The sequence below is a fragment of the Heterocephalus glaber genome, unplaced genomic scaffold (genome assembly GCF_053883595.1).
Source record: "Heterocephalus glaber isolate CG9 unplaced genomic scaffold, H.glaber_assembly_v1.0 deba00000470, whole genome shotgun sequence".
Taxonomy (NCBI): Eukaryota; Metazoa; Chordata; class Mammalia; order Rodentia; family Bathyergidae; genus Heterocephalus; species Heterocephalus glaber.
The window spans coordinates 16,954,824-16,973,361 of record NW_028258145.1 but is presented as its reverse complement, the minus strand read 5'-3'; the positions used below and the strand labels follow the sequence as shown (position 1 = coordinate 16,973,361).

At 39.8% G+C, this 18,538-nt stretch overlaps 1 protein-coding gene across 4 annotated transcripts in view; it reads right to left on the bottom strand.

The window, feature by feature from the left end:
* Positions 1–18,538, bottom strand: part of Polr1a (RNA polymerase I subunit A) — a 77,852-nt gene that overhangs the window by 33,160 nt on the left and 26,154 nt on the right. For all 4 annotated transcript variants that reach the window (XM_004844590.3, XM_021258203.2, XM_087204267.1 and 1 more), the window contains exons 13-14: positions 14,632–14,886; positions 9,569–9,760 (exon numbers count right to left, since the gene is read on the bottom strand). In XM_004844590.3, the coding sequence (XP_004844647.1) occupies positions 9,569–9,760; positions 14,632–14,886 (447 nt within the window). The remainder of the gene's footprint in view (positions 1–9,568; positions 9,761–14,631; positions 14,887–18,538) is intronic.

The window sequence follows — 18,538 nt, the reverse complement described above, 5'->3', positions numbered from 1 at the left end:
GTTTTCTGTCCCTCACACTGATTCTTATCCTCATACCAGACCCCTTTCTCTCCCGCAAGCACTCTCTGGAACTCCCTGGGCCCTCCCCACCCACAGAGGAAGAGGAGAACGGAAAGGGATAAAAAAAACATGGAATATCCATAGAACAGAGCATTAAGCTGTAAGAAGGAATGAATTGCTATTATATGCTATAGCACAGATGAGCCTTGAAAACATACTAAATAAAAAGTAACAAAAGACCAATATATTATATGATATCACTTACATGAAATGTCTAAATTAGGCAAATTCATACTGAAGGAAATGGTGCCAGGAGATGAGGGAAGGGAGGAACTGGGATTGACCGCTAACAGATAACAGAGTTTCTTCTGGGGTGGTAGAAACGTTCTAGAATTAGTGCTGATGGTTGTACATCATAGTATAATAAAATATACTAAAAACACTAAATTAAACACCTTAAATTTCATTTAAATACGGGTTGTACCTCAAAAAAAAAAGAATAAGGGAGTCAGATAAGATATTTGGAGATCCGTTCCTACACTAACAGTCTAGAAGTATAAAATTTACTTCTCGGTCATAAACTATATCAAGGAGAAAAGACCAACTGCAACATACCTTTAAAATGTGAAAGGAAGCAGTATCTATGAGAATTATAATTTAAAACATTTTCTACAGGAAAATAGATAAATGAAATGAACAGATATCTCTCAGAAGAAGTACAAATGGCCAATAAATACATGAAAAAATGTCCAACGACTCTGGCTGTTAGAGAAATGAAAATTATGATATTCCATCTTACTTCAGAAAGAATGCTATCATCAAAAAATCAAATACTAACCAAAAAAAGAACCCTTACACTGTTGGTAGGAATGTAAACTATTATAATCATATGGAAATCAGTATGGTGATTTAGATATAGAATCAATCCAGATGTCCATGGACAAGTGAGTGGATAAAGAAATGTAGCATATGTAGACAGTGGAATATTATCTAGTATAAGGCAGAACAAAAGCCTGTCATCTGCAGGAACACTGATGAATCTGGATGACATTATATATTAACTGAATTAAGCCAGGCACAAAAGGGCAAATACCACATTTCTCACTTATCTGTAGAAGCCAAAAAAGTTAGTTTCATAGAATTAGGGAGTAAGTTACCAGAGGCTGAGAAGTGTGAGGAAGTTGGAAAGAAAATGATTAATGCGTACAGGGGTACAGTTGGACAGGAAGAATAACTTAATGTTCAACAGCATGGTAGGGTAACTATGGTTGACAATAATTAATTGTATATTTCAAAATAGGTGCTAGGGAGGATTTTGAATGTTCCTATCACAAAGAAATGACAAATGTTTGAGGTGACTAACATTCCTATTATCCTTATCTGATCATTCATTGTATAGGAGTACAAATACCATACTGTACCCCATAAATATAGATAATTATTACATGTCAATTGAAAAGAAAACACTAAAGACAATAGAGACCAACTGACTATAGAGTTAGAAAAACAAAACAAAACCAAAAAAAACACCTGATATAATAGAATTCTTTTTGGAGGAGCTGGTAGTTCATTTAAAATAAGCAATCTCACAGACTAGATAAAAACTGAAGTACATGTGCCTGGTAATGAGAAAAATGCATGTTTCAGGTACTAGGATGTCATGATGATTTTTTAATACAAGTTTAAAATTTAATCTTGGTTCATGATTCTTCTGAGCAGAGGATGATATAATATGATTCCATTCTTATTTTCTATTAAGATTACACACATAAAATGGAGTTGGGGATGGAGGGATATTTCTCCTTTTATGTTTTTGCATTTTTATTTAACAAGAAGCATGTATTACTTCTATAGTTTAAAAAATGTAAAGGGCAGAGATCTAAACTAAATCTATCAAATACAGTACACAAAAATTAACTGTACTTCTATGTATACCAACTGTAAACAAGTAGAAAATTTAGTAAACAATATTATTTCCAAAGATAATTCCTAGGAATGAAACCAGTGAAACGTGAAGTGTGACTGAAAAATACAATGTGTACTTAAATTTTAAAAAATTTATTACAGCAATATAAGACACACTGTCATTAATCCTCCTCAAAATATCCCTCCTCCCTGCTTCAAACACACTTTTCCCATTTTTCTTGTCACTTTTTGAAGCTGTGTTTGGTTCTGCTTTTTGAAGCACTTTAGTTGTGCTGTGATGGCTGCCTTAAGGTTCTGAATTGATTCAAAACGTTTATATTATTTTATGGTCTTTTTGACTTTGGGGAAGAGCTAGAAACTGCACCGTGCCAGAACCAGTGAATCAGGTAGATAAGGATACACTGTAATGTTTTTATGAGCCTGCCTTTCCACTGGATGGCACGCAACAGCTGTATTCACCACTTTTGATCACACCTGATAAAGATACAAAACAAAACTTCCTTTCAGAACTGTTTTAGAAAGTGGTAAGATAAGTGTGGGATAAGTATGCTCAAAGAAAGGGAGAGTATTTTGAGGGGATTAAGGGCAATGTGTCTTTTACTGTAATGTTTTAAAACATTCATTATACTTTTCCAACACCCCTTGCATATGAGATGTCCAGTCCAAGACTGGGCAACCCCATTCCTTTGGGCTCTGGTGCGGGCACCAGATAGAAATGGCAGGGAGTGTGTGGCACAGCAAACTGATCACATTACAAATCCAAGAAGCAAATGAATGAATGAATGAAGAATGAATATCCTGAAAGATATGGGTCCCACAATCCCCTCTGAGGACATGCCTCCAATGACTTAAGGACTTCCCACTATGCCCCACTTCTTAAAGACAGACCTAATTAGATAACTAACACCACGTCCTTGGGGGCCAGGTTTTAACACATGGATCTTTGGGGGTTACTATCCATATTGAAACCACAGCATAATACAATTCAATAACAATCTTAGGAGATATATGCAAGAAAGTCTTGAAAAACAGCAAAGCTGGAGACTTTTTCTTTAAGAAGTCCTATTTAATATAAAGCTACAATAATTAAGACAGTGCAGCACTGTTGCAATGGAACCAAAAAGACCAACAGAATAGTCCTGAAACAGAGCCATACATATAACAGCTACTTTATTTATGACACAGGAGATACCAAAGGGCAGTGGAGGAATGGGCTGTTAAACAAATGATGTCGTATTAACTGAATATTCACAGGGAATCTTCACCCTTTACACCTCACTTCATGCACATCTGCAAAAATTGTTCCCAGGCAGAGAAAAGACCTAAGCATGAAAGCTAAAACAATAAAGCTCCTAGACAATAACACAGGACAATACCTTCAAGATCTAGGGGGCAGGGAAAGAATTCTTGTATTTAGGACTAAGTATAGAAGGCAAAGAGTAAGGAATTGTGTTACATTAAATTAAAGAACAGATCATCAGAAAATGGCATTAGGTAAAAGAACGAAAAGGTTAGCCATCAAATAGAAAGTATTTGCAATCTATATGTCTGGCTCTTACCTGGGGCTAGAGGAATAGCTCAGTGGTAGGGCATGTGTTTAGCATGCGTTCAATTCCCAGCACCAAATCCACCCCTTTCCCAAACAAACCTCTTATTTATCAGTAAAAAAATGATACATAATAGAAAACAGCCAAAAGACTTGAATAGGTACTTCACAAAAGATGATAACCAAATGGCCAATAAGCATTAAGAAGAGTCACTCAATCTCTACCATCATTAAGGAAATGCAAATTAAAATGGTAAGAAGCAACTATATACTCATCCAAAAAGCTAAAAGTAAACAAATAGATCAAAAAACAAAAACAAAATACAACAATAATACTAAGTTCTACTGAGGATAAGGAGCAACCAGAACTCTCATGCCCTGCTGGTAGAAGTATGTATGACCACAAGCATTTTAGAAAACTATTGAACTATCAAAGCTGAACACATGTCTTATGACCTAGCAATCCCACAGTCCCACCTCTTGGTATTAGTCCACCGAAATGCACATATATATTGCACCATACATATGTTCAGTAAAAGACATGTACAATAATGTTCATAGTAGCTCTATTTGTAGTACCCAACTGAAGACAATCCAAATGTCCACTAACAGTAAAATGGATAGAGATAGTATATTCACATATTGGAATATTACACAGCAATTAAAATAAATAAATTGTCATACTGATGACATGAGTGACACACAGATATGATTTACTATATGATTCTACTTATATAAAGCTCAAGAAAAGCTAAAACTTGGCTATATATAGTGTTGGAAGTCAGATTAGTGGTTACCTTTGGGGAGAAGTGTTAAGTGGGAGAGGGCATGAAAGGAGTGCTGGTGACATTCCACTTTCTGAGCTAGGGGAGTTTTCAAAGGTATAGTCACCTTGTGAAGATTCAGTGAGCTGCATGCTTGAGATCTATAATGGCAGACAAGTCTTTTCTTTGCATGCTCTTTCAACAGATGATAGGAGGCTCTGATTCATACAAAGAAGGAAAAGTATGATACGTTCTGGAGAAAGATACTAAGGCTTCATTTCTGGGGTAGTTGAAATAAACTTCCTAAGTTCTTCCTTTCCTGATTCTAAACATGCCTTTTCCCCATAGAACCAGACTGAGCCACTAAACAAATTCTTGTGCACTATAGTCATTCTTGCCCTTTTCACCTATTTGCAAAGAAACAGCCTACACCAACCTTTCAGGAAATACTGAAAAATCTCAACAATGCCAGAAGTAAAACCTGAGTCTGTTTTCTAATTTTATTTAGCCCAGAAATATTAAAAAGAAAAAGAGGGCCTGGGATTTAGCTCAGTGGTTCCACTGCCTGCCTCACAAGTGCAAGGTCCTGAGTTTGATTCCTGGTACCAAAAAAATAAAAATTAAAAAAAAAAAAAGGAAAGAAAGAAATGATACTTAACATGAACAAAATTACTCTTTTCTTTAGACTTTTTATGACAAACTTTTCCTCCTATACATTTTAATATGGTTGCAGCTGTGACTACATAGAATTGTGTGGTCTACTTCTCTTTTAGTATTATGTCAGCACACTTCCCACACTGTCACTTGGCCTTGAAAAACCATCATTCTTAATTGCTACGTAATATCTTAGCAAATGAATGTGCCTGAATTTACTTTGCACTGATGTTGAGTAACCTGTGTCTTTATGATATTCAACCACTATAAACCATTATGTAATAAACTGCCTTTTCAAGTAATTTTTCTACATTTATATATTTTTTTAGGCTAGATTCCCAGATGAAAGGGATAACCATATTTGTAGCCACATATATATATTCTTTGGCCACTATTTGGTTCTGTTTTGAACATCCTGATTTGTTTAAACAAAATACTGTTAAATTCTGGATACTTAATTACGTAAGTTCTTTATAGATTCAAGATAGTAGACCTTTGTCTGAGGAAGAGCAGGTGAATTACATAAGATTTATTATTCATTAACTTCCTAGATAACTTGAGATGGCTTATAACATAGAGACATATAAATAGGAATAATAAAGTAGACAAATACAAACAACAAACTAAATCAGGAGTGGCAAACTAGGGTATATACACCAAATCTGGTCTACCAACTGTTTTTTTTTTTGGTACCGGGGATCGAACTCGGGACCTTGCGCTTGCGAGGCAGGTGCCAGAACCACTGAGCTAAATCCCTGGCTACCACCTGTTTTTGTAAATAAAAGTTAAATTGGATCACAACCATGTTCATTCATTTATATGTTGTCTATAGGTGCTCTGATGTTATAATGGCAGAGTTGAATAGTCCAAACTTTATGACCAACAAAGTCAAAAATATTTACTAACCAGTTCTTTACAGAAAAAAACTTACCAATACCTGAACTATGTATAGATTTCAATTTAAACTGCAAAATTTCCCATCTATTCTGTTAAATCTACTTCTATTTTTGGTCAGGGTAGAGCAATAGTGACCTGACTGACCTTCCCAAGAGAAATAACAAAAATAAAAGCAACATGAATCTGCAGCAGTTTTTAAGACACTGGACATCCACAATAAAAGACAGAGATCAATAAGGATAAACAGTGGAATTGATAGTTTACCAAACACCATTTTCAAAGCCATAAGACAAATTTCAATATATTTAAAGGGATGCAAGTCATCCATGGTAGAATTAAAATGAAAATCAGTAACCAATATATCTAGAAAATACTTATACTTGGAAGCAAAATAATGTACTTATAAGTAATTCATAGTGAAGAAAATCAAAAGGGGAATTAGAATTCTACTGTGGATAAATGTATACATACTAAATATAATTTGTGGCATATCTCTTGAGCAGAACATAAGGGGCCTAAGAAAATGCATATATCAAAAAAAGAAAAAGGGTCTTAATACTTCAGTTTCAACCTAAAATAACTAGAAAAAGAACAAATAAAATGCAAAGTAAATGAAGAAAGGAAGTAATAAAAATTTAAGTGAATCAATGAAATAGAAAACAAAAACAATAGCGAACAAAACAAAAAAAGCAATTAAGAATAAAACAAAAAACCCCAGAGAACATCAATGAACAAGTGTACCTTGGTTCACAAATTCTCTCCACGATTCTGGTCACAAACTGAACTGGACAAGAACAGAATTAAATTTCCCCATAAGGTCAACATTGAATCCAATCAGTGAATTTGATTAGGTTCTCATCCAAGTCAGTTTGAGACCAAAATTGAGGAAAGAATCAAGTTTGTGAACTGAGGTATCACTATAAAACTAGCTCTTTGAGAGCAATAAAACTGTTAAACCTCTAGGCAAACTTATCAGAAAAGCAGAGAAAAAACCGCAAATGATCAATGTTAAGAATGAGGGAGATGAAATCACTACAGATCCTACAGAGAGAAAGGACGATAAAGGAAAATTATGAACAACTTTGTGCCTATAATTTAACAATCTGGGGCTCAGGAAGTAGCTTAATGGTAGAATATATAGGTTCAATTTCCAGTACTACAAAAAAACAGAAAGCATGTACAAAAATTTCACAACTTTGGTGAAATGGGCAAATTCCCTGAAAAACACAACTATTAAAAAAAGCTCCTTGGAGAAGAAATCAAGCTACTGTGTTCTCTCTCGCATGGATGGTCCACTCTCACACTGTAGGGTGTAATTTTTTTCCTCTCTACTTTCACTTAGCCCAAACTCGCTCTGCAAAGCCTGCTTCTTTCCCTACCTTTAATACAACTTCTCTACCGTTAAAAAAGAAAGAGGAGGAGGAAGAAATAATAATAATCAAAATGTAAATGTCCTATATCTATGTTTTGGTCCATTTTGTGCTGCTATAACAAAATACTGTACCACAGACTGGGTAATTTATGAAGAACAGAAATTTATTTCTTCCCCATTCTGGTGGCTGAAGTCCAAGTCTTGGAGTGGGAACAAGGCATGTGGTGAGGCCCTTCCTGCTGCATAATTCCATGGTGGAAGGGTGAAGCAGGTACAGAGTGTACAAACTCAATCTTTTATAACTGACTCTTAAAGAGCCTACTTTTCCTATGCTTTTCTTTTTCTGAGGTGTTGGGATCAAATTGATGCATGCTAGACAATTACTGAGCTATACAACACCCAGCTATACACCCAGCCCAAGGTCTCACTTCTTAATAGAGCTACATTATAGATCAAATTTCCAACATATGATTGGGGGAACCCATTCAAACCACAGCAATCTATTAAAAAACCAGAAATTTGGTTAACAACTTAAAATTTTATAAGCCAAGTAAAACTCTTTGTAAAGTTAAAAAAACAAAAACAAACAAAAAGCAAAAATCCTAAAAACTTTCCCAAGAAGAAACTCTAGGCCTAGATGCCTTCACTGCTAAATTCTACCAAACATTTAAGGAAGAAATAATACCAATATTACACAAACTCTTTAAAGAAAACTGAAATAGGGCCAGGGATTTAGCTCAGTGGTTTTGCTGCCTGCTGTCCAAGCGCAAGGACCCAAGTTCGATCCCTGGTACAAAAAAAAAAAAACTGATGTGAGACCTAACTAACTCCATTTTAAAGTTTGACTCCATTTTGGAATAAGACAGTAAAGTGGCCTTGACATAAATTCCACTTCACTGAAGTCAACTATTCCCCTAGTCTCCTTTGTGCCCATAAAATAATGATAAAATGTCCTTGCTGTGGGACAACAGATAAAAAAAAGACACAGCTCCTAACTCAATCCTCTGTCTGCCCAGAAAACAGACGCTCCCGGGCCCATTATCTATAGAACATTCTGTCAATGTGCTGATTGTTCCTTTTTCCTATAAAATCTACATGTAGCCACCCCTCAACCCCCCCCCCATGTACACCCCATGCTTGCTAAATATCAACCAATCATGTAACTGCTAAATGGAAAATCCCCAAACCTTGCTGTAGCCACAATAAAAACCCTGCTGATTTGAAATTCGGGGCTCTCAATCCTGATTCGCTGTGTCAGTGACAGTTGAGTGCCCCTGCTCGAGCTTGAATAAACAACCCTCATGTGTTTACATCGGAATGGGCTCCCTGGTGGTCTTTGGGGACTTCCTAATCTGGGCACAACACTGAAATAGGGGAAACACTTCCCAACTCATTCTATAATGCCTGATGTCTTGATAATAAAACAAAAGGTATCACAAGAAAACTACAGACCAACATCCCTCATGAACACAGATGCAAAAACCATTCAAAAAAATTAGCAAACAGAATTCAATAATACATAAATACCAATGACCAGATAAAGTTTATTCCCACATAAATCTTAATAAATGAAAACCAGTCAAATCCCAGATCCACAGACTTAAAAAACTGGTAGTATCATAAAGACCTTGGAAATGATCAACTTGAACTTTCATTATTATGGATGAGGAACCAAGATTTACATAGCTAACTAGAAATTGACCCTTAAGGCTAAACTTGGGAGGCCAGTCAATAGTAGAACAACATATTATATTTCGTTATTTGGTTACCAAGTAACTATTACTTGGTTACTTTGTATGGTGTGATGATTTGGGAGTTGAAAAGCTCTGGGTTTAAATCCTAGTTCTGTCTCCAATAACTTTGGGCATGTACTTTAACTTTTCTAAGTCTCAGTATTACTATTTACTAACAGGCGATAATTAACTGCAGATTGGTTGTGAGGATTAAATCAGATAAAGTATCTAATGTACTCAGCAAAGCACTTGGCATATCCCAGTGAACATTACTATTCCTCTTAGGTACTACATTTGGATTACAAGCATAACAAATTTAAATTACAAGCAAAGAACAGAAACCATGCAACCTACTCTAGTAGACCCTTCCTTGAAACTATCTAGACCTAGAAACTCCAAACAAAGGGAAAGTCAGATTGTGCGTGTGTGTGTGTGTGTGTGTGTGTGTGTGTGTGTGTGTGTGTGTGTGTGTGTACTAAAGAATGAACCCAGGGCCTTCACACTGAGCTATGTTCCCACACCCTCACCTTCTTTTTAAATTTTGAAAGAGCGTCTTGCTAAGTCACCAAGTTGTCCACACTTGTGTTCTTCCTGCCTTTGCCTCCCAGTCTACTCTTTGATTAGCAGCCTATTTCCCTTTTTTATGTACACCAGCTTCTCCTTCCCCCCCAATTACCTGCTTTCCTGTCCACAGTGGAAAAGGCTTCAGGATGGCTGGAGGAAAGAGCTTCACATGCCCCACTTTGTCTGTGAGTCCTCGGTACACCAGCTCCATATACTGTTCCCGAGTGAAAAAGCAACCCCGAATAGTCATGTTTGCACCTGAAACCATGTGATCTTGGATCAATCCTGCCAATGGTTGTCCATCCTGCAAATCAAAACAGACAAGAAAAGAAGAACAAAGACAAATTTTAAGTCACCCTCTAATTCCTGATCATTTGCTTGGAAGCCACCTTTTAGCTACCTTCCCATATATCCCATCTTGTCCTGCCATACCCACACTAGGCCCTTGTCCGGAAACAAACTGCCTCCCAAATCACATGACCAGGCTCACCACTGGCTTCTACTTTTGCCATATGCCCACTGTCCTATATCAAACTGATTCATGCTCACCCAGTTCCCCAAGGCTTCTCTGCTTAGTCCCATCTGGTTCTAGTTATTCCAGCAGATTTTTGGCATTTATGCATAAATTTGGTCTGGCTGCTGTCAGCTGTATTCTTACTTTTATACTTTGGTTTTATGCTTTAGTATTTCTCACACATTTCTGGCCTGGTTCTCCTGTAAATCAGTCACCCATTCAACAAATATTTATTGAGAGCCTACTGTATGCTTAGGCACTGGGAAGACCTTTCTGATGAGGATGAGCCAAACAGTAAAAACACAATTAGATAAAAACACAATTACAAAGCACTTTACATGCCATAGAAGAAAATCACAGGCTAGGTCATAAAATAGATTGGCAGGATGGTGGTCAGGATCGGTCTCTCTGAGGGGCAAAGGTACAGCCGACGCCTGAGGGGTGACTTAGGAGTCAGCCAGCTCAGGGAGGGAGCGATGGAAGCACAGCTTCCTGGACTGGGCAATGAGAGGGCCTTGATGCTCATGACTGTGGAAGGAAAGAATGTCCATTATTAGTATCTCTTCACAACACTGCATGTGGTTCAGGGTGGGCCCTTAAAAAAAGACTGTTATCTACCAAATGCCAAAATAAGGGCTTTTATAAAAACCCCAGATTTGGTGGACACATTCATTTCATATGACACTTTCACAGACTATGATCCCCAGACTCTTGGACCTTTTCTGTCAGGTCTGTGCTCATGGTAACAAAAGACACACTAAAGCAAAAATAGCTATGATCACTGACCTTCTGTAAGAAGTAGTTTTGCAAACTTTTCCATGTTTATAGGAATATGAGAAAAACCTGGGCACAGATCTAAAGGTTGTTATCCTTTGATTACTTGTTAAATACTAGCCAATACTGTGGCCATGTTTCATAATGAAGACTAAAGTAACTCACAAACGCAGCCATGGAGAAACGCCAGGAATTTAACCACATGTACCAATTCAAACACTAAAAGGGTTTTTGTCAAATGGTCTAATCCATGGTGATGGGCTCTATGTAAACTCAAAGATAATTATTATAGATAGGCTGAAAATGTGCCATAGATGTAAGGCACAATCTGATGGTGCACACAGTCCTTATGAAGGCTTTGAGTTATTAACAAACAAACAAAATTTATACTCTACATTTTGTTCCAAAGATGGTCTTGTTTTGCTTGAGGGAAAAATCCAAACCAGTATTATGCATTTGACTCATTCCACAGTCCTTGGGGGTAGATACAGGGTTTTTTTCCCCTTTTGTTTTGTTCCTTTAAGGAGCATAATTACCAGTTATGTGATATATTCAGTGCATTCTCTCTGTGTCCAGATTCTCCCATGAATAGAAAATTAGTTAAAGGGCTAAATCGCTTTCAATGTAATAACCATGAATTCTACAGAGGAATGCTGACTGAATTTTTAGGGGTCTACTTATAATTCCGAATTTCCTATTTAAGATTATAAAAAAAAAAATCTCTGAATTAAAACTCCAAAAATTTGTCAGGTATCCTATTCCACTTATAATGTCACAGCAAAATGACATTAAACATTAATGTCAGGGGCCGGGGATTTAGCTCAGTGGCATCCCGCCTACCTTGCAAGCAAAAGGTCCCGAGTTCGATCCCCAGTACTGGGGGGGGGGGCGGGGCGGTTTATGTCTTTTGTCAGAATGTTTAGAGTATATTTTGTGTCTTGAATTCTCTAGCTAAGTAAAAGTCAGGAAACTATGTCTCAAGCTCTGTTAAAAAACTTTCCAGCTGGGGATTTAGCTCAGTGGTTCCGTCACATGCCTCACAAGCGCAAGGTCCCAAGTTCAATCCCCGGTACCAAAAAAAAACCAAGAAACACTTTCCACAAAGCATTGGTTCTCGATCAGTACAATAAATAGAAGGGGAAAAAGTCTCAAAGAAACAGATCAATGAAAATCTGTTTTCTTAGAAAAGAAATAGCTACAGTTCACCACACAGTTTAGATGATAAACTCTACCTAGTATATATGGCCAACAAAAAAATATAATTTAATCTGGTATTGTAGTTAAGGAAAAGAATTTAGAAATGGAGAAAAAATAGAAATAACGGGAAATAAAGCTACAATAATAAAAATGACCAAAATACCTAGTGTGATTGTGTCCTGGGGTTCAATCCCCAGTACCACTAGAAAAAGAGAATGTTTACAGTAAGTTGGCTTTCTCAGTTTAACCAAACCAACTCTTCTTCTCTTAGGACAGCCACCAAAGACACGCTGCTTTTTTATAACTATTAGCAAAAACAAGGATTCTGCCTCTTGGCATTTATACTAAGGACTAAAAATTTATCAAGCATCAAAAGCTTAACTTTACTTCAGACAAAAGAAATTGACTGAGGGGCAGGGATTTAGCTCAGTGGTTCTTCCACCTGCCCTGCGAGCGCAAGAACCTGAGTTCAATGCCCGGTACCAAAAAAAACCAAACCCAAAACAAAAGAAATTGACTGAAAGTGAAGAGAACTCTCATGTCATCCCCAAGGATTTTTTTTCCTTTTTAAGAAATTAATTTACTGATACAAGCTTATTTACCCGGGTTCTGCCTGTCTCAAGTGCAAGCCCAACCTAAAACTCACAGGGATGGGAACATGTGACAAGACTCATTTAACAGGTCAGACCTGTGCAGAACACAACATAAGCATGAAGCCTCCTGCTGCTTTGCACTTATTCAGTCAACATTAATTACACAACATCCAACTTCACTGATCTGAAGATTTCAGAATCCTCAACTCCCCATATAGCTAGAGATCACTGGTCACTTTGCCAGCAAAAGTTCATTTGCTGCTCCTTGGTAGTCCCCTCTGATGAAATGGGACTGACTCTAGCTGGAGCAGTACTGAGAGCCACATCCTCCCTCATACCCTCAACCAGCCCCAGCCCTAGTCCTACTTGTTGAGTGGGGCTAAGAACACACACAGCTGGGCACCAAGGCTCAGGAGTCCAAAGGTGCTGGGTCTAAGTCCTGGCCTCATTACTGACTGGCAAGTTACTCTCTGTGTTTCTTCATCTGAAGATGGCACCTACCTCATAAGGCCATTGCAAGGCCTACCTAAGGGAATGTTTGTGGTGCCTGAGGCCCAGGCCTGCTCATTAAGTGGTGGCTTCTACTGTCACCACTACTACTGCTGTCATTATTGACGTGAAAAGTCGAAAAACAATTTTCACATTAGCAAAATTATTTTTTACAATCCCCAAGTGATCTGAGGGGGTCTGTAATCCTTTCTTTCTGTTTTTTATCCCTTGTATAGTTAATAGACCACTAAGGTGGGCAGAGAAGGAAAAGTTCAACTCAAACTAGCTCCTGCCTGGAGCCACAGTGGGGTAGCTGGTGGGAAAAGGGGCTGGGTGAGACATCAGGCTCCTGTCTAATTCCCTGGTGGCAGGTGGCTAATGGGGGCAGAGAAATTCCAAGGGATACAGGGTGCCAATTAGTGCTGAGTATCTCTGAGAAGCCCCTAGAGCTCCCTGGGTACAGCGCTATCAATCTCTGCAGCAGAACTAACTCCATGAAGATTCTTTAAGTGTACCTCTAAGAACAGTGGGCAACGTGAAATGAGAAGTCTCCAAAGTGTTTTGCGCATTTCCTGGCACTGAAAAAGTGCTTGGTAAATGGTAGCTGTGGGTTTGTATCAGTATCCCTAGTTCTTTCAGATGCCACCACAATCCAAATTAATTATGCATACTTGTGAATCATGTGATGTAAATAGCTTAAACTTGAAAAGGCATAGGATAACCTAAGCCATGCACGCCGTGGCAGGCTATTTGTTTTACTGAAAGCTCTAAAAGGTTTGCCATCACTGGCCTAGCACCTTTGCGGAGGTGGTAAGGGGGAAATAGGGACTGGAACATACTCTACTCTTTCTCTTGCAGCCTGGCCCTTTCCCTGCTCACCCCTCCACGAGCATAGGCCAACTAGGGTCCCTGGAACAAGTCAGCGGGCCAGGAGAGGTGGGAGGAAATGTGTCGGGTTGGACAGCAGGAACTTCATGGGGCTGCAGGAGACAGAAGGAAGGGATGCAAAGAGGAGACCCTCCATGGGATACAAAGGGGATCTGATCTGGGCCCATAGGGTTAAGTTATCTCTTATAATTCATGCTTGTCAGAACTCAAAGGACCAAAGTCCAATGTGATCATTTTGGATGCAACTGCTTGCCAGGTAACAGTTGTATAATTTGCATGTAAGGCTGCAACACAAGACTTATTATATAGAACCTGGCTTTCTGGGATGGTCATCATCATTTCTCTCCTGACTTAACACTTTAAGACTCAGAAAGACAGAAACATTTCCCTGACTTTTAAGCAACTAGAGGGCTCAAAAACTACCTGGAAGAAATGAGGACCTTCTGCTCCATGTGCCTACTGCCAATGAACTGCCCATTAACCCCAGGAGCTGGTGAAGCCCTGGGTTCAAGGTGCTAAGACATACTGCAGTGATCATGGAGGACTTCAAGGTCAGCTCGATATTTTGGTTTTTTGAGATAGAGTCTCACTGTATAGTGCAGGCTGGCCTTGAACTCACTGTGTAACCCAGGTTGGCCTCAAACTCATGGCAATCCTCCTGCCTCAGCCTCCTGAGTGCTAGGATTACAGGTATGCACCACCATGCATAGTCAGACCTACCTTGGGAACAAGGTACTGCTGATCAGTGCAGGCCAAAACATAGGCCTCAGCCCGGCCCAGCTCACTCTGGGGGAAGTGGGCATTCATCTCGTCTCCATCAAAGTCAGCATTGTAGGCCTTGCAGTTGGCATAGTGCAGCCGTAGGACTTTTTCTTCAGGTAGGATGCGGGCAAGGTGGGCCTGGATGGAAGGTCTATGCAGGGTGGGCTGTCGGTTCAGCAGGAGAATGTCCCCATTCTTCACATGCCGGCACACCTGGGAACAGAACAGAGAGCAGGTGGGTGATCAGTGAGAATCCTGGCATCACCACTGCACCTTCCAGGGCTCACCTAACCTTGGCCAGAGTGAGTTCTTCCCATCTCATGACCTAGCCAACCAAATGCCAGGGGATTTAGCTTGCAGCTAAAACTCTAGAAATCTCTGAGAAATACTGAGAAGCCCCTCTGGTCCTGGCCCTACATGGCCCCAGTCCTCACTCTGGCCTCAGAGGTGCATGGAGCAGACAAGGCCACAGGTCTCTGTCCAGTAATTACTGTCTTTGTCAGAGATGCAGTCTTCCCAGAGTCCTGGATTCCTCTGAGAATTAACCTTAATGAAATGGAAGCAACTTCTAAAGGCTGAACACCTGTGTGTAACCACAAAGCCCTTGGGATTGAAAGAATTTGGCAGGAATAGCAAATCTCCCCATGGCCACACATGAGCACATAAATCTAAATATCAGCTCCAAGTTTTAGAAATAATTAGCCCAAATTCATACAGCACAGCCGGGAATAGAAGACAGGGTTCTTGACTCCTACTTTAATGCCCCCTGAAGATACTTTATTGGATTTCAAAACACTTGTAAGAAGTATAAACCGCAACAGTACTATGGAAAACAGTTTGGAAATAGCCATCAGAACATCTGAAACACATTTCCTTTTTAGCTTTTCAACAGAAAAAAAAAAAGCACCAAAGCAAGGTTATATATATGTTTATGCAGCAGTATTTACAGTAGCAAAAGGTAGAAATAACCTGACTACCTTACAGAAGGGGCAATAAATCACAGTGTATCTATATTACACAAAGTTGAAAAGGTTAATGAGTTAAATATATACATATCTGGAAGTGATGGTATTACAGTATTATAGCAAAGGCAAAGAAATCCAAGCCAGGCATTGTGGTGCATGCCTGTAACCCCAGCACTCTGGTGGCCGAGGCAGGAGGATCAAGAGTTTGAGGTCAGGCAGCCTGGGCTACACAGTGAGTTCAAGGTCAGCCAGGACCACAAAGTGAGACCATATCCTATCCCCCACCTTCCCCTCATCTAGGTAGTATGTAAAGAGACAGGATAAAGCAATTTAAAATCCAACCCAACTCTGTAAATAGAAAAAAGGTGCTTGGGTACTCCTTAAGCTATCACTACAGTCTCTGGAGCATAGATCCATGAGAGAATAGTAAGGCATCTTAAGCTTTAATGTATCTCAGTACTGTTCATCTTATAATGAGCACATATTTCTATAAAAGTTTTTAAAAGATATTCAATTACTTTTATTTTATTTTATTTATTTATTTTTTTTGGTACTGGGGATTGAACTCGGGTTCTTGCACTTGTGAGGCAGGCCACGGAACTAAGCTAAATCTCTAGCTCTTCAATTACTTTTAAAGAAAGCAAGAAAAACTGCACAAGGGATATGCTTATTTTGGTGGCGGGGGGAATAGAAGATACAGACAAACTTAAAGAATAAGAAAAAAAGGGTTGGGGATTTAGCTCAGTGGCACTGCGCCTGCCTCACAAGCGCAAGGTCCTGAGTTTGATCCCCGGTACCACAAAAAAAGAATTAGGAAAAACAACAACCCACAAGTCATTTTACTCTTCAAAGCTAATCACTATTCACTTTTCCCCCTTACAAATCTGCAGTCAGTCATGTCCTTCTGACAGAACAATTCTTCCCTGAAGCTGATGTTACTACGAGGCTTGTTAAGCCTTTTACTAGCTTATATTTACTACCAGGCTCCCTATATAATGAAGCTAATGACACCTTGTTTTGTTTTTGCAGTACTAGAGATTGAACCTAAAGCCTTGTTGATGCTAGGCAAGCACTCTACCACTGAACTATGTTCACAGTCCTTTCAATTTTTTATTTAAAGACAGGGTCAATTTGCACAGGCTGGCTACAAACTTGCAATCCTCCTGCCTCATCCTCTCCAGTAGCTGGTATTACAGGTGTGTGCCACTTACCTCAAACATATTGAGCACCTCCTTCCCCAGCAGCCCAGAAGAATTACTGAGACTCAGTAATACTTCACACCACCCGAAATCTCCTCTTAAGCTACAGCAGATAGCAGACTAACAGACTATTCCAAGTCTAGAGGCTTCTTACAGTTCCCTCCAGCTCAGGAAAGGACCAAATTCCTTAAATACTAAAAGGCAGTTCTAAAAACATCTACCATGGAGTCTTTTTGCTCTCTAAGGAATTCAAACCTTCCCCTCCCCTCCCTAACTCCCATGTTTCCAAGGAGACCTGAACTGTAAGGATTCCCACGAACATCTGCCCAGGACACTAGGTGCTGCCTGCGTCACACAGTCTAAAGTCTTCTTTCTTTAGCCTCTCAAGGGAGAAGCTGCCCAGACCTGTGGCCCACGCCCAAAAACCCAGGCTGGGCCTAGGAGCTGAGTCTAGCAAATTCACAACATCCTCTCCAGCGTAAGCAAATTCATAGCAGCTGGGAAAGTACACAGGCCAGTCTGGCAGGCACTGGCCAATCCAAACAGAAGCCCTGGTGCACAGGGCATTCCCTTTGCCAACCCAAACCCGAGGACCTTCCTTTCTCTTGTCTCTAAATAAATACTGCAGTGAAAATTAGTGTGCCCCAGTGCCCGGGTCAGAGTTTCCAGAGCCAGGCCTGGGGCCAAAGGCCTGCTTCTGGCAGCTGCTGGGCAGGGAAAGGAGCCTAGGCTGTCGCAGTCACTTCCTCTCTTCTTTACCCAGGGGAAGGGGCAGAGGTTTCCCACCTTACAGGGAAACAGAACCTTTGGCCAACCTTCCTCTTTTTCACCTCATCCTCAGTTCACCCTTACCGAACCTCAGTTTCTCCTTCCTAGTCACCATCATGCCAGCCCTTCAGCCCTGTCCTGACCTACATGCAACAAATTGACCAAAGTCTTTAAAAATGACAAAAATTAGAAGTACTATGTTTTTTATTACACATAGAAGAATTTTATATAAAGCCACTGAGATTTTGGAAAATGAAATTAGCTATCTTACATCCCCAGATAGCCTGACGTGGGAATCACCTTTCTTTACAGCCCTTCCTGTCTTTGCCTCCAGTTCACTGTCATCAGGTCCAACACAGCCCTTCACACCTCAGCCCCCTGTGGGAGCTCAACCTGGATCCACGTACTCTTGCTTTCTGGGTCCCTCCTACCTTGAAGGTACAGTGCAGAGCACATCCTGCCCTTGAACTCCTGGGATTCAGGGACTCCAGGGCTGAGAGGTGGGTGCACACACAATGATGACACAACACAATGAGGCCACAAACCTTAGAGAGATGAGGGTGGACAGTGGGTGGGGAAAGGTGGCAAACCAACATGCAGGCTGTCCACTTTTATTTATAAATAAAGTTTTATTGGCACTCAGGAATTCCTATTCACCTGCACATGCTTTCACATGATACCACAGAGCTTCATGGTTACAACAGGGCCTGTCTCACCAGAAAGCCGGAAATATTTATTATCTGACCGATGGAGGGAAGACAACTTTGTTGAGACCTGAAGGAACAGTAGAGTTAGCTAGGGGACTAGGGGAGGGCAAAGCGTTCCAAGCATGGGAAGAACCAAAACCAAAACCAAAGGGAGAATGAGTACACTGATATGGACTGGCTGAATGCAGAGCTTGAAGGCTGGGTTGAGAGGTGAGGCCAGTGGACA